Source organism: Nilaparvata lugens, chromosome 3 (genome assembly GCF_014356525.2).
Source record: "Nilaparvata lugens isolate BPH chromosome 3, ASM1435652v1, whole genome shotgun sequence".
NCBI lineage: Eukaryota > Metazoa > Arthropoda > Insecta > Hemiptera > Delphacidae > Nilaparvata > Nilaparvata lugens.
Window position 1 is genome coordinate 54,005,329 of NC_052506.1, and position 27,678 is coordinate 54,033,006.

The 27,678-nt window shown below is 33.0% G+C and overlaps 1 protein-coding gene across 1 annotated transcript; it reads left to right on the forward strand.

Annotated features, from left to right (window-relative positions):
- Positions 1-236: 236 nt before the first annotated feature.
- Positions 237-27,678, forward strand: LOC111053669 (pre-mRNA 3' end processing protein WDR33). Its single transcript, XM_022340583.2, has 14 exons — positions 237-869; positions 3,309-3,578; positions 5,643-5,794; positions 11,219-11,316; positions 13,089-13,215; positions 14,318-14,551; positions 15,010-15,221; positions 15,727-15,878; positions 16,260-16,335; positions 17,522-17,653; positions 21,125-21,342; positions 22,158-22,218; positions 23,746-24,013; positions 24,713-27,678. The coding sequence occupies exons 1-14, from the start codon at positions 618-620 to the stop codon at positions 25,455-25,457; spliced, it is 2,997 nt and encodes a 998-aa protein (XP_022196275.1). The 5' UTR covers positions 237-617; the 3' UTR covers positions 25,458-27,678.

Consider the following 27,678-nt stretch of genomic DNA (forward strand, 5'->3'; position numbering starts at 1 on the left):
GTCTTTATTACTATTCTCTCCTCCCACTTTGGGATTACCTACTTTGACTGATTATCTTCTTATTATCCAATTATAATACTCATACTCAAGGTTATTTGAGAGTAGATATATTTTTCTCCGATTTTAAATATTATTATTTTATTTTTTCATTGAGCTTCAATTGATTTTCTACATTCGATTAAGTCTTCAATCAGCTGAATAATAAATTATCAAGGGAAGAGCAAAATGTGTCAGCCATTACTGTTTTGAGCTAGAACGCTGGAAGCAGGTTCTTCAACGTTTGTCGTTTTTGCTTTGTGATTTCTATTTTAGCATATTCTAACGTGTTTTCTTGTGTTTTTAAGTTTTATATATTCTTTCCTGTATAAATAAAGATGAAGTCCTAGTCCTGTAGCACTTAAAATTAACACTTTTATTCACAGTTTTGTTTTAAAGATCTGTTTGGATGACGTCTTACTTCATGTTGAAGGGGTAGTATCTGTATTATGCTAGAGAATAAACTCTTGACTAAGTCTTGATTATGGGGATACTATAATTAAATTTACAGACTCTTAATAACTCACATTTCAGTTATGTATGATAGTATTTCATAAATAAATAATCCATTAGGCCCAATTATGATTACCATAACACCTACTCCACAGCTGTACAATGCCAGCACTCCAAGTTTTCCTACTCAACCACCAAATAATCGGTTTATGCCACCCCAAAGATTTCATGGACCTAGACATCAATTTTTCCAACCTTTCAAACCATTTGGAAGAGGAGGTCCATCTCCTTTGGACCCGGAATTCGATGGAAAACGTCTCCGAAAATCTGCTATGCGAAAAACAGTCGATTACAACGCTGCTATTATTAAAATGTTGGAGGTGAGTATGCGGCTATGCGCTAAATCAGTGGTTCCCAACTTGAGCACAAATTTAGCTCTTGGAAAAGTAGGTAATAAGTTTTTGTTGAAGAGGGGTGTTGGGGGCGCTAATTATAAGGGTTTATAAGTTGGCTAATTATTTTATAGATAATGTACTATTTGTTTTTCTTTGCACGCAAATTGAAGATACTTCAATATTTACTAGCATTACTTAATCATTTTTTAAATTGAGTACATGAAATTAGTATTTTATCTTTGTAGCTTACTGTTAATATAATTACTATATAGAGTCAATATAAAAATATCAGGGAAAGGCCTGGATAGAAACAAGTAGAAAAACCCCAAATGTATAAATAGAAACAATAGTTTTAAATTATATAATCTGTAAATACATTTTAAAATTTGATTCAGAAGACCAATTCAATTTATTACACTTAAATTTGTTCATCACACTCTAATAAAAATGAAAACATCATTCAATATTTATTAGTCACATCTCACAAGTACAATTTGGATAAGAGCAGAAATAGATAGGCTACTTATAGAAAAGGTGGCATGTTATTTATTGTGAGGGACAAAAAACTTTAAAATCTGCTGAACCACCTAGTATATGAACATTTATCTTACATACCGTACTCGTTTTATTCCGATTACTTGGTAATTGCATAATATAAAGAATTCTTTATTTTCAAGTTCATACAATACTACCCGGCAGGCTCCACTCCCCTAGACCCCCGGCTGGATTATCCAAAAATAGGATAAACAGCTGCATTTTTTATTTAAGCTTTCTTCCTTCCGCTAAAAAGTCAATTGAGATATCAGGCTCGTTTTCTTGGAATTTTGTAGTGCAGGGTTGCCAAAATCGTTATTTTCATCATACTGAATGAATATCAAGTTATTTCTTAATTAAGGACTTGATTAGGATATTTTGAGAATTAATGTATGCCAGTCTAATAGTTTTTTTTTAATTTGAAACAGGAATGATATGGAGAACTTGAGAAATGTAGAAAAATGCATTGAAAACTTGAGAAAAGAAACCCTCTAGAAAACGCAAAAACAAGTCAAAATTTGTAGACCCTAGTTGAACTTCTGTACCAAGTTTGAATTTTTTTTCTAAATTGATTCTTGAAAAATGTGAGAAAACGCAGTAAAGCCGCGTATCTTTGGCGTAATCCTGTAGTCCTCTCAAGACAAAATTTCTAGACCCTTGATGAACTCCTGTGAAAATGTTCATGACGCTAGTGAGACCAGTTGTTACCTATGGGGCCGAAACATGGACTATCTTGAACAAAGATGAAAAAGCATTAAGGTCATTTGAAAGAAAAATGTACAGAAGAATCTGGGGACCAATATGTGACGGAGGAGTGTGGAGAGCCAGATTCAATGTTGAGATAGACCAGGCCATTGGAGCAGGAAATATGGTGCGTTTCATAAAGACCAGAAGGATTGAATGGCTTGGACATTTAGCCAGAATGAGTGACGAGAGAGTACCATCAAGACTCCTGGAAGAAAGAATGCTTGGGACGAGAAAGAGAGGTCGACCACGGACAAGATGGCTGAACGACGTGATTGGAGACCTCCGGGTGCTGGGCGTGGCAAACTGGCGACGGAGTGCTCAGGATAGAGACGAATGGAGGCGCTATGTTGAGGAGGCCAAAGTCCACCCAGGACTGTAGAGCCGGATAAAGTGAAGTAAAGTGATAACTCCTGTACCAAATCTGAACATGATCTGTCAATTAGTTCATGATAAGTCGTAGGAAACGCTTTAAAACCGCAAAGCTTGGGCGGATTTTACTTCAGCTGAGCCTTTATACCAAGTTTGAACATTTCTTGCCAATTAGTTCTTGAGAAAACGCTGGAAACACGCATATTTTTGGCGTAAATCTGAAGTCCTCTCAAGACAAAGTTTCCAGACCCTTGCTGAACTTCTATATCAGATTTGAACATCTGTCAATTAGTTCTTGAGAAGGACTAGAAAACGCAGGAAAAACGCTCAAAAACTGCCAATCTTGGGCGGAACGTTGGAGTTATTTTAGAACCTTATCTTTTTTATAGCCTACCCCAAAACATGAATGAATGAGTAAATGAATCAGTTACTCAACACAGATAGAAAAGTACGTAAAATGTCGAACCTGAGGTATAAATCTAAGCAATTTATGTGGATTTCCTCTCATCCAGAATCGTCTCTAATAGCTTTTATTAGGTAAGCGCGGTGCTTATTAGCTCAGTCTCAAAGACACACTTTCTGCTACTGTACTTCGAACCCCACTTAAAGCTGTTTATCTATTCATTTTTATCATAATAATTTCTCCAATACGCAAACCTGGCGCTCATAAGATTATTATCCTTGCCAAAAAATTATTAGGGCTCAGATAATAATATTTTCCTCCATAAGTTATTATTATTTAAATGTAAATAAGTTGTCGATTACCGATTACAGGGCAGAGTGTGGCAACGAGATCATAGGGACAGACGTGCTCTACAGCCAGACGCCATCTACATTCCGGACATGCTTCCGCCACCGTCCTATGAGGAGAACGCCATCAACGCGGTGACAACGCGCTTCGTGAAGACTGCTACCAACAAGATGCGCTGTCCTGTCTTCTGTATGGCGTGGACGCCTGAGGGCAGGCGTCTTGTGACTGGAGCCTCTTCTGGCGAGTTCACGCTCTGGAATGGACTCACCTTCAATTTCGAAACTATCCTTCAGGTGTGTAGGTCTTTGAATGTGGATACTATCCACCTGCCTGGTTCAGGTCGCACCTGATCAATTCCACGTTCTCTGACATGACAGGATAATCATTATTTTTTATAGCCAAATTATTGTTCATCTTCATGATTATAAACCAATTTATTGAAGAAAATTATATATTTCGTTGAAATTATATTAATGGTTCAATTGAGGCGGTATACGGAAAAAGGGCACATAGAGCAAAATAAATTGTGTTTTGAGAAAATCGCATTCAAGTTTTTAGTTTAGATGGATCAATGTATTTTATAATTGAATTAAACATTCTGCTAGTACCAAATCAAAATGCATTATATTGATCTCATGTTGATTAATAATGATACATGATTATATTTCTAATTTATTCCAATAAATATGTTTGAAAAGTTGATTGTATGTGCCCTTTTTCCAAAGACAGATTTATTTTGTACAAATTCTGGTTTGATCAACTATAAAACACATGTTATTTAATGCTAAATGCTGTATTTCTCTTAAATTAAAGAGTTATATACATATAAAAAAGTTTTCAATCATTTTATTAAAATATATATGTTGAAAAAAATCAATATTGATATATGCATAGGTATTCCTAGCAGGTTGCATAGGTTTGAAATTCACAATTTTGAAGCTTTCAGAGCACAGCAAAGAACGATCTTGTTTTATATTTATAATAACATTTTTCATGATAGTGAACTTATTTGACTTTGATGAAGATTTTGACATGAACATAGGGAGAAAAAAATAGTCTCACTGACCACCAAATCCCTCCTTGACACAGCTGTTTATAAACAGTTGTACCAACATCAGTTTTCAAGATTTTTGTTTGAGATTTTCAGGTTATATGTAGAACAAGATGGCCGATCTAATAAAACAACATCCGGAAAAGGGGCATATAGTTCTATGTGCCCTTTTTCCGTATACCGCCTCAATTATCAGAATAGGATGGTTGTGTTGGATTAACTCCTAGTAAACCTCTTTAAAATGTAATATATTTTCCCGTTTCATAATTGAAAGCTGTAGTTATTCTCTTTGATTCTAATGAAGACATTGAACTACCAGTAATATTGGAATTTTGATTAAAACACGTATTGTGTATATCACTATCACATTTAAATTTTATATGTTCTACTTGTAAAAATATCATGTATATGCTGATTAATATCCATCTCTCACCTTCATTATCAAGCGGTTCTTGTAAAAAAGAAACAATTCTTTTACTCGTACATTAAATATCTTGGCTACACAGCTTTAGTCTGTCTAGAGTGCCATGAGCGCGCGGCCTACCTGCGCCATTGATATACTATGTATACTACGTAGTATACAGGTAGACAGACCGTCCCTTTACTCACACACCCAAAAGGAGACTGCGCTTGTGTGTGAGAGTAGTAGGAGGGTCGGCCTAATCCTTCAGAGCTCATGCCTATTTGGACAGAGTATAGCTCTGATAATTAAGTCAAGTTACAAATTGAAACATTTATTCTCAACTAAACATTCTATATATATTTTTTAAATATGTTTAATTCATATTAAAATATATTTATGGTCTTATTAATGCCAAGTAACAGAACTCAATGTGCTAGATAGTTTTCCTTGGGATAGGGTAATTGAATACAAACTGTAGACATTGAATCTCAATTTTCTTCTTGTCAATCCTAATGAAATAAGTAATTTTGATCGGCCATTAATTATTGTCCTTACTTCTTGAAAGTTAATGGATTTTTCAATACTAAATTTTTCCAGAGAAGTTCCTTTGTTACTGTCTAAAAGAGCATTACATTCTTTTCACTCACTGCAATTGCTATTTTTCTCATATACAGGTCTTTATATAATTATGTATTTCAATCCACTAGCACTTCACCGATCTCTATGACAAGCTAGAAGAACGTCATCACTGTATATAGATTAATCTCAAAATGACAACTATCAATAATCTCCAAAAATTTCAATTGAATATTATCTAAACGATTTGATTTGTTTATCTCTTCTGAGATTTCAATTGAAGGAAGTGCTCGTTAAGAAAGAATGTATTTGTTGTTTTGTTGACAGGCACACGAAAGCCCCGTTCGGACGATGGTGTGGTCCCACAATGACATCTGGATGGTGACGGCCGATCACTCTGGCTACGTAAAGTACTGGCAGTCAAACATGAACAGCGTTAAAGTTTTTCTAGCGCACAAGGAGGCAATTCGTGGCATCAGGTAGATCTCTATCTCTCGGTCCTCTTTCTCTTCACAAGATGTGGACCATTAGATTTATATTTTTTACTTATCCAGTAATAAAAAATCGTTGGTTAGTTGTCTGGCTCTTGTAGAAAATACTGTTATTTATGTGTATTGTACATTGCAAATAAACGTTTCCCGACTTCCATTAAGTTCTAAGGTGGTAAGAAACCTGATGGAACTGGCATTATGGATAAACGTTTTGCATATGAAAGCCAGTTCAATACGTAAGTTGTCTTTATACATTGGGGTTTCTGATGCATAATATTATGATGTTAAAAAATTTACACATTTCCTAAATGAAAAAATGAATAGGTACTGAATTATGCTAAGCTGTATCCTATGTTAACATGCTGTTACAAAGAGATTAAACATGACCTATTCCAGCATGTATCCTATCTTGCAAATCTCATATGAAACTGGTTTGGTAATAGGCTAGTTGTAAAATTTAGATGAGAATTGGTCACATTGTATCAGTTTCACCTTTCGCGTGCAATAAAGTTAATCAAACCTTTCTCCTAACATTCTGTGATAATAAAGACTGATTGATGTGACTTTCGTATATTTTTATATACACTATTTTCTATGCTCTGTACATCAATAAAATAAACAGAAAACTATTGTTTTGGATGGCTGTGATATAATTAACAGTGATATATTGTTCTTTGTCCAGAATTTTGAATAAACTATTTATGTTACACAACTAGTGTCTTTCTTTCAAACTTTCTGGGCAATAAATAATTAAAAGAAGTCGGATTTACTTTCTAGTTCATTTTTCAATTAATTATATTTAAACCAGAGAAATAATTAGATCTTCACTTCAAATGGCAACATTGTTTAGTATTTCAAAGGGGAGATTACGATAGTTACTGTCAGCATTTGTCATATTCCAATCTTAGCAGTTTTAATCAGTTACTTGATCTCCAATCCATGCTCAATTTTTGAAGTTCGATAAAAAACCTCAACTACTTTAAGGGATAACATCTTCATATTGCAAACATTTTGGTTTCAATGCATCAATAAATTTCTGTACCGTTGTTTTGTAAATAACATTTTTCTTGTTCTCTTGTAAATTCAAGTTATAGAGAGTGAAACTTTACACCATATTAAAAAAGGATGTATAGAGTTATTAGATTATCACCTACCGTAGTTCTACATAAATGATCAACTCAGATGAGACCTTATAAATTATATTCTGGGAGAGTATTATTGACAGTTTTCCTGGATACATTGATTGCATGGTGTGGAAACTGAAGGTAAGGTTTCTAAAATATTATAAATGGTAGTAAATTAAAATACTGAAAAATCAGTAATACAGACAGTTCATGGAGTTCAGCTATACTGAATCCAACAAATGGATTGCCAAGAATATTGCTAAAATCCAATATGAACTAACTTCCTTGTTTATTTTTTACATTCCTCAACAGAATTTTCATAAACCAAAAAATATATTCTAGTAACTAAGGAAATAAATGCCAGAGATGAAACTAGACTTTTCCAATCCCTTCCCCTTATTGTTCATAGAAGGCACTCTTTCATCCAGTGATTTGTGATCTCTATCAATTCATTGCCTTCTATTTTTATTATTTCAATCTAACTTTTTATAATAAACACCCAACTCGAACCGAATAAGAAGATTTTATTCAAAACTATTTTAATGTTGATCTTCCACACACACACAATCCTACCACCCACGCAAGAGCCTAGAGCATATGGGGGCATTGCCCACATTGAGCAAGGAAAATAGGACACCTTGGACATTCAGGTCTGGGTTTGCTTCACAATCACGACGTTGCAAGTAATTTCAAATATTTGTAAAGAATGGTATTTCAAGATGAAATTGTGCTCTGATTTTTTCCTATCCATTTACTACTTTCAAAAACCACAATCAGATCAAAAGCATGAGATGGGATAAATAGCCATTCGCCCACAATCTTCCCACGTGATGAAAATGTTATATTATTTACTATGGATACTGCTTAAATATTGAATCGATTCTTCTGGAATTGACACAACATTATTTTGTTTTTAGGGGTGAAATTCTATAATTTCACACAAATGGATTACAAAGAATATTCTTAAAGTCCAATATGAACTAATTGTATGTTTCTTGCTAATTATATTATACTTTAATAGATACTATTTTTTGTTGAATAGACTGTAGAAAAATGAAAAGATTGAAGTCAATAGTACGTAAAATGTGAGAGTAAATTGTGATGAGTTTCTTATTCGTAAACGATTTAGCTGCAAACCGGGGTTTTTTGATGACTAGTAAACTAGTTTAATAGTTTTTGAAACTATCAAAACTGATTTTGGAATGGCATACAAAAATATAGTTTTCTGTTATTCCTAAAAACATTCAACATATTTGTAAGTTAAACTAAAGTAACAGTATAGTTTCCATTATGACTTTTGACTTCTATCGTTTCCAAACCAAATAATCGTTTATACTTCATCCTAATTCTCGACTATCGGTCAAAGTTTGAACCATAACCTTTTAGTAATGGGTTAGGTAGCCTACTTAATATGAGGCCTATTATTACTAGAAATAGGTACGGTAGTTAATATTATCTTATCTAATCACATTCAAAAGATGCAGCATCGCAAAATCTTTCCTTGTGTGCCTAAAACATAATCGACTGTCTTGCAGCAATTAGGAATATTTTAATATAATAAGCCAAACGGAATGATAAGTTTAATCTCTAAATATTGTATAAAATCTTTTCAATCAATTTATCATAATACCACCTCCTTTATTGTTGGTCAAAGTGATTAATATCTCAGATGAATGTTTTCAACAATTTTTACCAATTTCAAAAAATTGACAAATGAACTCAAGTGTTATGATGAACAATATCGAATCTTTCAATAATTGAAACAACTGATACAATTGGTAATTTATTCGATTTCATCGTTTTTTTTTTATTTTATGAGAGGTCTATTCCAGTCTATAGAAATATGAATTTTTAAGAGAATTTGATTCTAATTGACTTTATCTTGAAGCACAACGAAAGATTACGCACTGTTCGATATTGTTGCTGAATTATGATGTTCTATTATTAGTCATTCATTCAATGAATACGTAATCATTCATTTCATTGATGAATAAAAAAAACAGTAGAAAATATTTTTATGCTCTTATTCTAAATGTCGGAAAAATCGATCATAATAATTATTTGAAGTCTAATTAGACTAGAAAGATGCCTAAAAATAATAAAGTAGGATTTTATCAACATTTTGATCATCAATAGCATTATAGCTATTGTGTTTTGCTTGAACTGTCATTTTCATTGAGGTACTCTTATACCTTATTATTCAAACCTTTCAAATTTTGAAACCTTTGATAATCAACCTTTGAAAAAATTGATAAAACTTCAACTCTCCTGAAATGTCATTGAGACTTTCCATATCCCTTCAATTTCAATATATTTTCCTCACCAACTGGAACAGTTTAATCATAAATCTATATAAAATTACTAATAAAACTAAACTTTTTAATAATAGCTCTTCTTACGATGCGCTACAGCCCTGCGAGGACCTTGGCCTCCTCAACAATTCGCCTCCATTCATCTCTTTGATTAGCCAGTCTCTTCCAGTTCCTCACTCCTAGGCACGCTAGATCTTTTTCTACATCCTGCAGCCAACGTGTTCTCGGGTGACCTCTTTTCCACGTTCCTTCCATTCTTCCAACAAGCATCTGCATCCTATTGTTCTCCATTCTTTGCACATGTCCCAGCCAACTGATTCTTCTAGACTTTTTTAATAATAGCTAAGCCTTAATAATCTCAGTTCCACATAATGTTCTTGTTGAATGTTGTTAAATCTGCTAATAACTCATGTTGTTATGTGCCGGCTAGTCACATAATAAGGAACTGATATGTAGGCCAATAGTATTTCACAAAATTGATGAATTAATAGACCAGCAAAAAGTCATTCCATTTTTTTAATATTATAGAATAATTAGTATTATTTTTTGAAAATGAAATAACGTTTGTCAGTCTAACAAAAACCTCTTTAAAACGTGGGAGAAACATGATTTGCATTTCAAAATATGCATCTGAATTTATTCTACCTATTTTAGTTTCGATTATAATCTGATGATGGTCTACAAAATTATTTTTCAAATTACAATTCTGTTATCATTGTAATTCTAGCCTTCCACCTTTACAGTCGATGACAATATATTTTTTCATGTCGTTTAAAATGAGGTTGACAATATGTTTTGAGCTTTTACTTATTTGATATTCTTTCAAGCACAAGAATAATAGTTCAAAATCCTCATATTAAGTCGAAAAATCTATTTTGTGGAAAATTCAATTTTGGTGGCTAATTTAGAATTTAGTTATAAAACTGGTTTCATATTAGATCCATTTCAACATTAGTTTTAATATCATCTGACAAAAAATAATGGAAAAATCTCATGATTTTTCGCGTTAGTAGTAGTTATTTATTTGAATATTCTATTGTTTTGTTAGATGCAAAATATCTCATTTTTTGGTAGTCAGACATTTTTTCTAAATTATAGGGAATTACGTACTGTACCAGATAAAGCAATAATTTCAAATCACTTTTAATCTAGAAAAAAATCAAAGATGTTTCCCAGTTCTTATTCAAGATTGAACCCATAAACTTCTTATACTTATTTAATTACACCGTAGGCCTAATAAATTTTCTCTTGTATATTCTTCCATAATGATTATTCTTGGAATCTTGAGAGTTACTCCTGACCTAAAGGATTTGCTTTACTCTACTGTATAGAATCGCCAGCACCCTCTTAGCTTCTCTGATGACACGATCGGTCTAATGTATTCATATCGTTCTAAAGTTTTCTAGTGAGAAAACATGAAGAACCTAATTCATAACCTATTAACTTGAGTGCTGATAGGAAATGACATTGCAAATAATACGGCAAGGCAGAACATCCGAAAGGATCTCTCCGCCTATGAAAGCCATAATAATTTTAAAGTGTCCAATTTTGATTTTGAAAATACGTAATGAGCGAAAAGTAATAAATTAATTTGAGTTTACGAAAATAAAATGTAAGGGTGCCACGAATTTTATGTAATAAAACTATTAAGTAGCCCTGTTGAAATAAACTGTTTATTCCATGTATGAGATGACAATTTTATGTTTGTAATAGTATGATGAGTAGGCCTAAGCTCACAAAGAGGGCTCTTTCAAATAATGCGTTATATACTTGAACAAGAGGTTAAGGTGAAGCTTTTGACCAGTGGTTACTGGTAACTCAATAGCATCTAGATCCTCATAAAATTATTCTCAATTGGTCAGATATTTCTGAGACTATTTATTTGCATGCCACATTCAACGCACATTTTCTCAATACAACATGTCGAATAAATTTTAAATCATATCTTTTCTAAATTCTGTTCAATTCTTGTTCAGTTTCAGTCCAAATGACAGTAAGTTTGCAACATGTTCAGATGATGGAACCGTCAGGATATGGGATTTTCACAGATGTCATGAAGAACGAATTTTACGAGGTATAAACTTGAAATCTGATGACTTTTCATCACTTTATCATTCATAAATTATAGGTGTTAGGTTTTCGTTATCTTGTATGTGGTAGACGAAAATCAATCTGAATTAATATTTCCTGAAGATAAATAATACTCAAGTCAAATTGTGAATTATTGAATGAAGTCCACAAAGATTTTTGATTAATCAAAACTACTCTAATCCACTTTTCTAGTTCTGCAAACCTAAAGCAGCTATTAGAAAAGCAGCTAAAGCCACTATTCTAGAATTTTTTTCTCTACATAACTCAGGTCTTTAAGTTCGACAAAATAGCATTCAGTGGCAGTATATACATTCTAGTCCAACAATATAATCAAAATACTCTATTATTTATTGCAAGGATCACAAGAATTATTCACCTTTTACTCAATGACACTTGACATTTTATAAATGATATTCAAGAAAATAAACAACATTTTCATAAATCGTTAATGATAATTTGCAAGAGTGAAACTCATTAAGGGAAACTAACTACAAATTAGTGAGCGTTTCTGATTCCTAGTGTGATATAATGATTTTTTTTAAATAAATTTTATTAATTTCTTGATAAAGATTTATTGAAGTTCTTTTATACAATAAATTTATAGTGTGATTCAGCCCATTATGGTGAATTCTAAGAAATTTATATATATAAAAGTGAAATGGCACTAAGTCATTCACTCACTCGTTCATAATCAACAGAAATAAAAATCTGCTGGACCAAATACGTTCAAATTTGGCATATATGTTCAGTTGGCCATCTAGAGGCGCACTAAGAACGGATTTGAAAAAAAAATCCTAAGATACGACCAAAATCTGCGATTTCTCAGCTTTTTCAAGAACTAATTGGTAAAAAATGTTCACATTTGGTACACAGGCTCAGCTAATGTATAAAAATGTGGTATTGGAAGGGGTTTAAATATCGCCAAGTTCCGTCCAAGATCTGCGGTTAATGAGCGTTTTTCCTGCTTTCTCTAGGCCTCCTCAAGAACAAATATGACTTATCATGTTCACAGCCTATGCGATACAGAAGATTAGCAAGGGACTGGAAATTTTGTCTCCAGAAATACGCCAAAGATACATACGTCCAGGATAGGCGGTTTTACTGCGTTTTATCACATTTTTCAATAATCAATTGAAATAAATTGTTCAAATGAAAAATGCAGGCGAGCGAAGCGAGTCCGCTGATCCTATTTCTGGACGATCTAGCCGGGGGTCCAGGGGGCGGAGCCCCCTTGCTAGACGGATATGGCGAGCGAAGCGAGGCTGCCGGCTAGTCACATAATAAGGAACTTATATGTAGGCTAATAGTATTTTATGAAATTGATGAATAAAAAATTTGCAATCAGCAAAATGTCAGTTGAGTAATGGTATCGTCCAATATAATTATCTAGGTATAATTTATATAGATTTGGATAGTCCATTCCCATTTATTTCATAGCAATGTTGAGTCATCTCACACCCATAGTTAATTATATTTTCTTCAATCGATTTTGTCGATCGAAGATCACATAAAGAATACAAAGAATACAGTTAATCATCGAGTACAGTATTGTGGAATCAATGCTTCAGTACTCCATTTAGTACAGTCTATGCTTGTTAGAAATTCGTCTATCTTCAATTATCAGCCTGATAAACTGTAGTTTTCGTACCAATTTACTTTCAAGGTTTTCATGAACAATTAAATTTTATTGTCTCATATATAAATATAGTGTATAAAATATATAATTATAGTGTATCAAATATAAATTGATTGCAGGTCATGGTGCAGATGTGAAGTGCGTGCACTGGCATCCACAGAAAGGACTGGTAGTGTCAGGTAGTAAGGATAATCAGCAACCTGTCAAATTATGGGATCCAAAAACTGGCCAATCTCTTGCTACATTGTAAGTATTAGGACTAATTTTTTGTCGCCAGAAACGGATGCTTATCATTATAATGCTAAACATCGTTCTATTCGCGGAATTAAGAATATTACAATAGACATTCACATTAAAATTACAATGTAATCATTACATTACCCACGCTCATGTGGGCATCATCTATGATTTAACCAAATCAAATTCAAAATTTTTAATTTATTTATTTGTGGACTCAAATCAATTCAAGTGGATAGCATAACCTATAATTTTTATTCATTCATAACTCTACCTTCATTGTATTTTCATTCATCCCATCATCATAACCTAGGCTTAAAATACTTCTAAAAAGTCGCCTTTGCAAAATAAAAAATAATAAATCTTCAGCAAAAAATACAGCATCCACTACAAACTACATAAAAAATTGACTCAACCTTCCAATTGCATCAAACTGGTATAACCTATATACCGGTATCGAATATTCATATTTGCTGAAATATTTAGAATCACCCTTACTGCAAAATAATGACTAAATACTCTATTACTGTTTTTATGGATTTTGATGAATACATTTTACTGTTTGAGTTTTGAAATATCAACTTTGGTTCATTATCAAAAGTTATAATAGAACTACCATATGCTCATAAATACTGGATATTGCTATAGCAAATATGAATAAATAATCTATGCTTGATAGAAATTTGTCTATCTTCAATTATCAGCCTGATGATAACAGCCTGTGGTTTCCCTACCAATTGTTTCATTTATCATATAAATCTCATCTCAGTTCTCTGTTTCTTCTGAAGTTGCATGAAATTGATAATTCTATATCATTGCTTCTATTTTTCAACGTTATCTATGATACATCAAATCCGAGAAATATTAAATTCTACTTTTTGTGATTAAAGTGTTTAATTTCATTGTATTTATCTATAGCTAATGCAGATACTGGGAAATTTCATTGCAATGCATGATTTGAATAGAATTGGATAATTTCTGTAACTCATAATTTCATTGTAAGCCTACTTTATTTTTCACCCAATAAAGTAAATTAATTTATCAATACATTTTCTATTATTAATCTTATTTATGTTATTTTCTCTCTTAATTTCATCTTATTTGTTCTCAGACACGCTCATAAAAGCACAGTGATGGATGTGAAATGGAATAAGAATGGAAACTGGTTAGTAACAGCCTCAAGAGACCACTTACTGAAGCTGTTCGACATTCGTAATCTTTCTTCGGAAGTGCAAACTTTCCGCGGTCACAAGAAGGAATCGAGCAGCATTGCCTGGCATCCCTACCACGAGGGACTGTTCTGCAGTGGCGGGTCCGATGGAGCTATACTATTCTGGCACGTCGGGTCAGTTCAATTAAATTCATTAACAATCTTAGTCTAGGATAATGTATTAATGATGGCATAATACAGTTTTACCAAGTATACCAACTTTAATAATTTCATTTTATAGGAAGAGATGTGGTATTTCTCCATAATAATACAGTATAATACAGCTAAATAATGTCAATTCAATTTCACTTTCCATCACGAACTGTTTGTTAATAATCAATTTTAAATTCTTGAAGAAATGTTAATTCAATATTATATCTCTATCCCAATTCACTGATAAAACGTATTAAACATTTCAGATTTTTGAGGTTTGAAAAATAATTCTTTTGGCTCTGATTTCTTTGAGAATTCATCAATTCAAGGGGAAGGGAATGGAATTATACATATTAGTTATGTCTGTCTCTTGTTTCGTTTTGAATTTTTTTGATCCCATGAAAAAATAATTGAATAATCTATTATTGTTAATTTTTCAGGGCTGACAAAGAGGTGGGAGCAATCGAACAAGCACATGACAGCATCGTTTGGACATTGGCGTGGCATCCGTTGGGCCATATCCTGTGCTCTGGATCTAACGACCATACCAGCAAGTTCTGGACTCGAAATCGGCCCGGAGACCAGATGAGAGACAAGTACAACCTCAACACCCTCCCAGCAAATCTTGGTGGTCTCGATGAAAACGATATTGGTATGCTCTATTTTTATTAGTGATCGTTTTCAAAGCTTATGCTTCTATTTTTTCAACTATCCTGCTGATTCGATAGTTTGAAATTGAACAAATGGGATTGGTTATTGTTAATTACTTACAAAGATTCACTAGTACCTTATATTATTTTTATTTCAGACACGACTGTTTCGGATATTTATCCCATTCCAAGTAGCCCTATTGAAATATTTTAACGAAAAATATGTTTATTGTGAATTCATAGGTATATTCGCATCTAAAACATATATAGGCCTAGTCATATTTGATATGTATATTCGCATCTAAAACATGTATAGGCCTAGTCATATTTGAAAAGAAATGGATTTCATAAATAATTTGTTGCATTCAATAATTAGACTAACCTCATGTTAAGTGTACCTGTCGCTTCTCTAATAATTGAATTTATGAACCATGAAATTATTCTGCAATATAAGTTTTTCCTATCTCTCATAATGGTTGCCATTGTATACTTGATTTCCTATTACAGATGATTATGCAGCTATTCCTGGCATGGGTCCTGAAGATAAAGTTGAACCATCTAGCACACAAGAAGAAGAAAACACCGCAGTGTCTTCAGGCGTGATACCTGGACTTGATTTTGATCCGCTTGATGAGAAGAACAAGATAGCTTTAAAAAAGGTATCACTTTGAACTAGTTATTGTTCAATTGAACTGGATCTTGATAAGTCTAAAAACTAATAAAACTACAATTCTCTATCACTAGCATTGCTATTTTTATCCAATTATGAAATAATCCTTCAATATCATTTATTGCTTTGTGATTGATTTGGTTTAAAAATTTTAATTAGAATCAGATCTTCCCAGCTATGGTATAGGTAGGCACTTTGTTTTTGTTTCATTGTTTATAAATGCACAAATGCACTGTGAAGACAATTGGTAATATTGTAGAGTGATCTGATTTAAGTTTGTTTTGAAACAATAAGTAGTTAGTATCTGAAAAGTTGATAGTAATGAAAATTTTAAAACATCACTAAATAAATGTTTGTTTATTGTATTCAGGTACCGTATTCCAAGCCTATCCCTAAGAACTTCCAAGCACAGTGGAATGCCACAAGAAATGCCGATGATTCTGGAGGTAAGTAACAAACCATCAAAGTTGGATTAAGTACTTGGTAATCACAAATAACTAAGACATTTATTGTAATTCACAGTATTTTTTTTTCAATCAAATTTTCTCCTTTTTGTATATCTCAAAAATCCAATTTGTAGTTTAAGCAACTACAAGACAACCTCTTTCGGACTATGTGTTTGTGTTATCTAAATTTGGGAGAGGAATAGCACAAGGTTACCTTACTTTTTCCCCTCCCTATAATTTTGATGATGTACTTATTGTATGAATCAATGAAGAATAAAGAATTAACCTCAATATTATTACAATATTCCTTATTTGATTGTCAAAATCTAATGAGCTTATTCACGTTTGGGGTGAATCACAATCATCAATCATTGATGATAAATTTAATTTTCTTCACATTTTTCTAGATTTCATCTCTGTGAAAGTACATTAAGCCATTATGTCCATTAAAGTAGTTGAATTAGTTAACCTCATTATACTAAACGATAATAGTCTGTATGCTTTTTACTATTTTGCAGTATGCTTTGGAAAATTTGGTTCTACGCACTCAATTCGTCATTCAGAACTTCTTAAATATTTAGTGATAAGAATTTAATAAGCTCATACAAAACAGATTTTTGATCCGTCATTCATACTGATGACTTCATTCTTCTTGTATGTTATTATTTATTTTAATTGTTGAGTTAGACTGTTTTTTGTTTTAACCCTTTCAAGTATTCCGCAAGTTTTTTGTTCAATTACTCCATCATCCATCATGTCCATTCTCCATCTCCATTAAACTAGATAAACAACCCTAACTGTTATTTGAACCATGATGAGCAATGTTCTGAGTGCTTGAAACTTTCACTGTTATTTCACAAAGCTAAATTTGTGTAGATCCAGTAAACTGATTGTTTTTTGTGATTTTTCATATACTGCAGTTTTAAATTGAGAATAAATAATGTTATTATTAATAATCCATCTCTTGTCTGTCTCATATTACTATTTACCATTTATATGAAAATTACATTGATTTTTCAGTACTAAGTGTATTTTCTATTGGTGCTCTCTGTTCTCCTGATGTTTCCCCTGAAACCATCGACATCATCCCTTCTTCTCCCGTTTCCACCTTCTAATCCCACCACCAATGCCCTGGTTGTTATATTCTTGATTAAAACAAATTGATAACTTCAAAAATTTTTCGTAGATGAGTCGAAAAAAGGAATTGATCCAATCGCGATCATCAATTCTATCGTTGAAAAGCAGCCAGGTGTGATTCCGCTCACTGATGTCACACCTGAGTCTCTTTTAATTTATGGCAAAGTTCTCAAAGTAGAGGGTAAGTGAGTTTCATTGGGCAAGGTGACTGACTGCATGCTACGAGAGTTTGCATTCAGATATTTGCACCGACATTTAGATATAATTCCCCTTTAGCACCTCAACACATGTATAACAATTTCTTTAGGCACAGTAACATAAATTTCATAAAGTTGTAAATGAAAATCTAGGTGGTGGCACTTTAGTTTGTGTGTGTGTGTGTGTGTGTGTGTGTGTGTGTGTGTGTGTGTGCTGTAATGTTTGGTTTGAAAATATGGGATGATATCTTATCAGTTGATATATTTGTGCTTTCTACATTAAATCAAACTTCTTGCTTGGATAACGACTTATAATTAGTTGCTAGTTTTGGTTGATCATTCATTCTGTAAAGGTGAATTGAATTGAATTGGTTTTATTCTTTGCATGAAGGCTACATAACTTGTTATGTTTGACAGTTGTCATACATTCTCGAATTAACAATAACAACATACAAATCACATGGTGACTCACTCATCACATTGAATAAACACTTTCATTGCTGGAACCAAACTTACCTTAATACTCAACCTCTCAATAATTCAAAATTTGTTTACAATATTACTGTCTCTCGATTTGTATCAATGAAGAGGGTTGAATATTTTCAAGCTCTTACTTCAAAAAGAAGACGTTCTATGATAATTTATCACAGAAGTATGCCTGGATTTCCTATCATAACTGTGAAGACTTGTTCCTGAAGTCCAGGAAGCCTTGCGTTTGAATCAATGTAGTGTAACCTCTCGTATGTACAAACAGAGAAGAGTAAGTTGTTTTGAGCTTCGAAACATTGGTCTTGTTGGAGTTCTGGGAGGATGATGTTCAAAAATCATTCTGAATACTCGATTTTTGAGCCTGGATAATCTGATAATTCCAGTTGAAGAACCCCCAAAGATCAAACTGTATGTTAGCAGAAGCTGGAAGTATCCATAAATAGCATTAATTCCGATTTGTGGTTCATACTCGATGTCCCATCTTGAGATTGCTAATGTCACTCTACTAATTTGTTTTACAATATCGTCAACGTGATCATTCCACGTCAATTCAGTGTCAACCTTAATATCTCGAAAGCAACAAACACTTGTAGGTTTGATTTCTTCTGTGTTCAACTTCAACAAGGCATCCGCCCTGCAGCCTCCAATCTTATAGATTTCAAGTTAAACACAGAAGAATTATTCATGGATCAATCCACATAACAGGTTCGTCTTCAGCTTATTCGCTCTGCACCGATCTCCGATGCTTTTTGTTATATTAATTGGAAATCAGGGCTTTGCTTGCATTTACTGACTGCGGCTAACAAAGCGATGGCGATTGGAGAAGATTGGGGCTTTGAACGCTAGTAGTTGGTCACATCTATAGTGAGATCCACTCTGATTCGTCAGCATTCATTGGTGTGCTTAGGATGCTACGAGTGATACTGACAGTTTGAAGTAAATCTCATTATAGAACGTGCTCTCCCTGCCTCAACAGTTCCTGCTCATCATTTCCAACAATGAACAAATTATCTTGAGTAACGGCAGTGGAATGATTGTTTTCATATTTGGTAAGTCTTCACCGTAGTAGCTTTCTATAAGTAAATTTTCTCCAGCTTTGTCATTCTTCTAATATGCTTTTTATTTTAATAGATGCATGATAAACAAGATCGCATGCTTACTTAGAGCAAAAGTGTATTTCTCTGCTAAATACCTCTGGAAAACATGTAATTACCAGATAGCCAGAGGTCTCAAGCAACAAAATGCTTAGTAATCCTATTACATTTCATTATTTGAAACTAGGGAACTATTGGGCTGAATATTAAGTTCGTAATTCACTTCTCAATAAATGTTTAATTATTTATTTTCTTTTTCGACACAATAAATCGGCAAGTAGGCTCAATTTCATTCTTTATCTCAACACTTACCTTATTTAATCTAATAACATTTTACTACTACTACTAATACTAATAATAATAATACGGGTTTTTATTGAAAAAAAGATAATACAAAGTGATTATGTAATAAATATTGTCAGCTAATTTTCCCCATGGATAAAATCCGTCAGGGGGAGTTGGCAATAAATACAAAAGCATGTAAGACAAAAAAATACATGAGACTGAAAGTAGAAGCACATTATATGAGATATATAATATATTAGTAAAGTCCATTCAGTGGTAATTAAACTCTTTAACTAGAGAGTATCTGTAACTCGAAGCAGCCTTGCAAAACTTGGTGAGATGAACCCAGCTGTCACCATTGAGAAATGCCCTCAGCTCATCCATCGACAGCACGCTCCTCCTCAGATAATTGCACCGGATTTGCCGCAGCATCCAACATCTGGCAATCAAGTGCAACAAATATAACATTTTACTAACTTCACTACATTTGAATCGGTTTCTGGTTCTCTCTCCTAGTATTATCCCTCAGCCTTATTATATTGAAATTCTTGATTTTTCTGTTGACAATTTTTGTTTGCTGTTTTACGTATTATTTATCGAGTCATACAGAGTGAATTTAAGAGAAACTTTCCAAGTATTGTTATTCACAAATACTACAGTACGTACCTGGAAATATTATTTTTCAAGATTTGTTAATAATGTATTCAATCGTATTCACAGGTCTCTATCCAGAAATCTATATTCACAAATCTAGAGGTTTTTTTATAATACCGTAATGAATATATTATTCACAAATCTCTACAAACAATATTTCCAGGTATAAATAAAAATTAGAAATCCAAGTACCCTTTTAAAATTGTTCAATCACGACATGTTTCGGCTAATATAATGCCATTATCAAGTGATTGGAAAATTTATAATGGCATTATATAGCCGAAACATGTCGTGATTGAGAAATTTTAAAAGGGTACTTGGATTTCTCATTTTTATTTATATTTAAGAGTAGCCCCAAAGGAAAAAACTATTTCCAGTTACTATATTATTAATTATTAGAATGAGAACATTGTATTATTATTATTCAATGAGTCCATCTCTCATGACAATAAGTTTGGAAATTCCCTATTATTGGATTGGTATGGCAGAGGGTGTTATATTTGTATACAATTTAATCACGTTTTATTAGATATAAATACTGCCTTGGAGGCTTGGTTTGAAGATCAAATGAGAACTGTAAAACTATTGTACCTGGAACTGGACATTTGTCTTTAAAATTAAGTACCTAATCAACAAGTTACCCCTATCGAAAATACCGGTTATTCAATACAATTTCCATTGAACTTGCATAATATTTTATTGAATATTATTCCAAATCAAAATAAATTATGTTTAAAACACAAACACATGCCAAGCCACAAATAAACTTTGAAACTGTTGACAAATGAGCACATTGTGCAGTGCTCACAATAAATAATTATTTGATCGAAATTCTCGAATGAACTGTTCTTGTTTTTTTTTTAATTAACGTATTGCAAAAAGAAATCATTTACAAACAGTTGAAAAATAAATCATAAAATTTCCACGTTCTAGCTGGAACCCCATTAGCTGAAGCGATTGCAGGCGGAGTTGAAAAGCTCTACAAGTATGTGAACTCAGGAGTGATCCCAGAACTGCGGGAGGTGATGCCCTACTATGACTACAGCGACACCGAGAAAGAAGACGTCATATCGTTGGACGAAGACGATGAAATCGATCCAGAACATCTCGATCCCTACAAGAACGACTCTTTCTTTGGAAATGATCTCGAGGTGAATTCAAATTACAATTTTTCCCTCTTTATTCATTATTTACTTATTGGATAGAGAAAACACATATTCAGAACGTAAAAACAGGCTATTTTCTGAAAGTCTATTTCTTAATTTTGCCTCAAATAGTCCAAATTTTATATGAGTTATGTCCATAATAATTCCTTCACCAAATCATTAATTTTAAAATTATAGTTAACAACTGATATTAGCTGAAGTAAAATTCAAATTCAACATTCAGCATCGATTGAATGGGAAGCAAGGATGTTATTCATAGGAAGCTCTGATAGTTTTAAGCTAATTTTACTGCAGGACATGAATTTAGAGTTGAAATAATTATAAAGAACTTTTAAATGTGCGTGCCAACTTATGAGGAATAGTTTGCTCATTTGCTCTTATCACTTCGAAATCCATACACTCTTCAAAGACGTTCAGCAGATGCTGAAAATTTGAAAAAAATGAATAAAATTCTTTTAAATTGTCGAGCCCGGGGACTGAATCCAGGAATAGAGAATCTTGATAACGCTGAATTCAGCATTAAGAGTAGCAATGAATTTGCTATTAAGTTACCAAAATAATAACTCTATAATAATTAATAAGGTAATAATTGTATTATTTTATAGTCAATCTGGCTGATTCCAGTTTGGAGTGTCTTGAAGTCAATATGTTCTATAGGATGAATTTTCTGCAACATGTTTATTTTTTATCGTGTATAATTTATTTCTCTAAGATGAATTGATTCAGATATTTAAAATTCATTTATTAATTATTGTCAAGTTTTCTGTATTATAGTTTTCACTACTTCATAAATTTTACAGGCATTTGACGGGGATAAAAAAGAGTGGATGACTAATGAAAACCAGAACATGCAGTTCCAAGGTAAATTTCTGTTTTTTATATGGTTATGGAATGATTCGAACTTTCAGAAATCTAATATTATGTAATTATTCGTTTCCAGTACAATTCTATTGAATTCCAATCAATTTGAAACTTTCATTACTGTTATAAATCCATTGAAGTTTTCTATTTGGAAGTTTTGAACTAATTTATCAATCACATTTTGCTATTCAAATGCGTTTAAGGGCCGGTTTTCGAGCTCGGGATTTAGCTAAGTTCTAGACTTTAAAGATCTGGAGTCAGAAAAATGGTTTTTCGAATCTGGGCGTAGTCGTAGTTTTCATAATAATCTTTATTTTCTCATTTCTATAATTGGAAACGTTTTAACGATTTTCCTTGACGAAAAAAACATTCCTAAATAATTCAAAATAGCTGAAACTTAACACTATTTTCTTTTATTCTATTTTGTGTTCAATTTTCTAGTTTTTCTAAATTTAATTTAAACGTGGACTTGACTATGCCCCGTTTCGGAAAGTCAATTTTCTGACTCCAGATGTTTATAGTTTAGAACTTTGCTAAATCCCGAGCTCGGAAACCGGCCCTAAAAGTAGTTATTCACTATATGATATTTATTTCTTGTCCTTCGAATATTGATTTCACATTATAACTGTAATTCAACAACATTACAAATTGAACAGAATCAAGTATTGAAATGAGAATTTTCTTCAAATACCACCCCAATTAACCCCCACCTAACCACCACACACAGGCTAGGCCGGGTCGGGCGGGTTCTCTTCCATTCATTTATGTAAACCTAAAATTGAGCCAAATTATTATATTAATGTAATGTTGAACGTTTTTTGCTTGAATGATAAGATTTTGCTTCTCTTTTTTTGTATTTTTTGGGATGAATAAAATATTTTTCATTCCATTTCTTTGCAAATGTTATTGTTAGTTCTCAGCATATTTTTCATAGAGCTAATAATTCATTTAAGCGGAGCTGTACAAACTAGGATTTACTGATACCCTGCTGCCACCTTGGCTATAAACAATAGAAAACAGAGGGAGAAGAATTTGAGAATTCTTGCCTTTGAAAAATAAGTTTTGAAAAATTCTTGTTTCTCTTCTTTAGAAATATCGACTTTGTCTCGATCAATCTTACAAAAAGGAACAAAACCATTGCTGCAAAGCATTATTCAGCAAAATGTTTGATAATTATAGATTACCTATTATTACTGCTTTTGAAATCATCATAATCAGTAAAAGTATTAGAGAGGCTGCCGACTGCCCATATAAAGCTTGGTTCAACTGAAATGGGATCATGAACAACTGTTCCGATTGTACTTGTTTCACAGTTGTGTGGATTTTATCTACTATCACTTGGTGCACTTTTTCAAGACAAGAATCGTCATGACAGGTTCATATAAAAATTGACTTCGCTGACCTACCTGTTGGGTTGATGTACCGGCCCCTGAACTGTTATTCCAAACTATTATTTGTACTGATCGATATAAAAATAATTCAATAAATTCGAAACCACTTCAGAAGGTGTTAACATTGGTTTTGCAGGAATGCCACCAAACAATATGATGCCGCCAGACTTTGGAGGGAACAAGGGTGGAAATATGCCACCAAATAACTTCCAGATGCCGCCTCCCATGATGAACCCTCCGTTCTCAGGCATGAACCGCCCCCCGCCGCAGGGCATGTTCCAACAGGGTGGGCCGAACAACCAGGGTCCGCCCAACAACCAGGGTCCGCCCAACAACCAAGGCTTCCAAATGCACCACCCTAATAACATGAATATGCCTCCACACATGCAGAACAAAAATTTCAGGTTAGTAACAAGTTATTTGAATGTCATAAATTATTTTACAGTTTTCTTCTTGCTGGTTCAAATCACAATGAAGATTTGATACATTGCAAAATTAAACTTCTGAAAGCTGTTAATTATTAAATAAATGATAAACGTTCGTATATGCCAATAGAAATTTCAGGTTAATGTCAATAACAAAGACTCTAACTGGTTACTAGATATTTGAATGTCATTGTTTTCACTGTTCTCTTATTGTAGGTTTAAATTCCAATGTTGATTTGATTTATTTAAGTGTAGGCCTACACGAATACACACTAAAGTTGTATTTACAGCAATCTGCTTTAGTTCTAACGTGATGTAAAAGTCGTGTTTGGTGTTGCAATGGTGGCATTTAATCGACATATACATTCTACGATGAACTTAAAAATAATATTAGAAACGTGTGTTTTGGTATGAGGTGGAAGATTTGATTGTATGTGTATTTCGATCAAGTGTCTGAACAGACAAATAAACTTCAAATTATAGCAAAGATATAATTTGAAATAAGTAACCTATTAACAACTAAAACAACCCGTTTTTCAGTTATAAATTTATATAAGTCATTTTTCCGACGCTCCTCATCAACGATATGTGAATAGATTTGAACAATTGTAATATTGTAACTGTGTTTCGATTGTAATTTAATCGTCTCATGTTGGTATTTTATTTGTGTTGGCACAGGTTCATGCCGCCAGGTCAAGGGATGCCCATGGATCAATCCAGACCCCCTCCTCCTCAACTGGGAGGCCCAGGAGACCAGCAGCAAAATCCCATGTACCAGGACTCTGATTCGCCGAGAAACTCGCCAATGAACAGGGGAAGAAATGACAGGGGCAATTTTAGTGGCGGCAGATTCCAAGGCCAAGGCAGGAGATTCGACGACAGTTTTGATAGGTTCAACGATTCTAATAGGTCAAATGACTTCAATAGATCTAATGACTTCAATAGATCAAATCGATCTAATGACTTTGATAGGTCAAGTGATTTTAACCAGTCGGGTAACTTCGACGAAGATACCTACGACGACTACGATGATAATGAGGAGGGGGATGGTAACTACCAGGACCAGCATCAAAATCGTAGGCGATGGAACGATTCAGATCAAAACAAGTGGGAGGAAGGAGGAGAAGATGATGTTGGTGAAGAGGAAGGCGAACAGGATGGCCAGGGGTCGGGAAGGGGAGGGGGGAGAGGATTCAGGGGAGGGTTCAGAGGCAGGGGTGGTGGGGGTGGTGGAGTAAGAGGAGGTAACCGATTTGGCAACTGGGATAATGATGATCAGCCATGGAGGGGTAAACGTGGAGGTAGAGGAGGAGGTAGAGGTCCAGGTCCGGGTCCGGGTCCGAGGAGAGGACGATTCAACTCCAGAATGCGAGGTCCGAAAAGAATGCGTGGTCATGATAGAAATAATGATAACAGGGATTGAACTATTGAGGTCGAATCAATGATACATACTTACATTGATAGAATACGCTCGTTAAATGCCGGTAAGTTGAGGAAAACGGTTTCTCAACGAACAATGTGGACTGATTATCATAGTTATGTTTTCGGTCTTGTACTCTAGTAGTCAGTGTTCGTAAAACTTTTGCATGAACAATATTATTTTTCCAATATTATTTCGGCGGGTATTTAAGTTTTGCTATGAAACATTGTGAACATTCTCGTGGTTCTTATTTTTAATTCATGTTTTCTTTCAATTTTAATCGTAGCTGGTCCTTCGATACTTATAAGGTCGTTAGATATGTAATTTATTTCAATTTACAATTTATTTGAACTACAACCACTTCCAAAAGTCTTCCTCATTCAAATTGTTGAAGTACCTAGGCTGAAATCGATTTCTTTTGAAAAAGAATAATTGACTTTCAATTATCGTGCAGTTATTGTTTAATATATCAATGCTTATAATATTATCACTGTTCAACAAAATACATTGAACAACCAATTTGCAATATAAAATTTATGATCAAGTTTAATAATAAACGTATCTCAAACATAAATAATGTTCCTATGCTATATTCACATTGAATCACTTATAAGAATGTCAGCTGATATTCCACACTAACAATATTACTCTACTGAGAAAGACATAAATTATTTTGGTAACCACATCATTGGAAATAATAATCATTGACCATAAACTCAAGAAATTCTAGATCATTAATAATTTTGATTTTCAAGATTTTTGTTCACCATTTTGAAATGTTTTACTCATCAAAATTAAAACAAAGATTCATCAAATTGCTTATTTTGTCAATTAACATGAATTCTTTGTATTCTTTCCGTTTATAATAACACTCTTGTGAAGTGCATTATTCCATCAAACCAAGTTTTCAAGCAATACTCACATTATACGATGATAGTCTTAAAAATGTAAAGGTAAATCTAAATTACTGGATGTGAAAATTTAGTATTTTTATCCAAACTTTATGAACTCGTTGAATATTTCCATAATAATCAAGTGCTGTGATATAGTCAGTCATAATTTTTCAATTCAGAAATTAGATCAACACTTTTTTAGGAAAATCTGTGTCTGAATATATTTTTTCGTCTTTTAAACTCGTTAATTTCTCTTCCACGAGGATTCATTATGATCACAAAAGAAAATGTGTTTGTTTCCATTTCTATTATAAGATGCAATACATCTCCACATTAAATTCACTGTTTTTTTTTTAATGAATTAAAAAGTCTAATTCATTCTAGAATACGGTGGTACTCTTCTCCGCTTTGCAATAAAATGATACACCAATTAATTGTATTTTAAAATTAGTAAAATAATGAGTAACTTGATGAATAATAATCATTATAATTCATATTGCTATTGTGCTTGTTAGAATAGATGTGTAAATATCTTGTAAGTGATTTGTCAGGTCTTATTTGATATGAATTGGTGTGCTTTTATTCATGAGAATGAAATCAATTTATGCTAAAGTAGGTATAACATTATTTCGTAAGTTGAACCTATTACCTGAAGAATTATTGTATCATGCGTGAATGGATTTGAGTGACACCATAGGAGTTTCTAGTGAAAATATTATGTGGAAATCCACTTGCTTCTTTTTCTGTTACTCTCCCCCAACTCTCATTCCTTGACTCTCCCAGTTTTCATGTATTAGTCAATTCAAGCTGTACTATATCATCTTATGTATCTTATCTCTTCATCCATTAATCGTTTTACTTTTAATTTTTTCCTCTATTCTTTTCAACATTTTCTCTTCTACATTTCAATATTTCATTGACTTTAATTGAAATTCTAAGAAGCTTAACTACTAATTTACTTTTCCAGCTCAATCATTTTTGTTCGTCTTTATTTTATTTTTGTTACTTTTCTTTGTTTCGCCGACCGTTATTTTTTTCAGAGTAATAAATTGAGAAATGTAAGTGAACTCGTTGAATATTACTTTTGGAGGATAGCTTTAATTGTTGCTTGTTCTCCATCTGAAAGAATAGCGGCTTGGAATTTAATCTTGTTGGTTTTATAATATTTTTGAAGAGTAACCCATTCAAACCTCCATTATCGTATTTTTTTAATTATTTATTTACCGAATTGTATTATAGTAGGCCTACTATTGGCCTACATGTATTTCAGGCATCAAACGCTTAAAACGACTATCGATACAGAACTCTGTATAATAAAATAGCCTACCTCA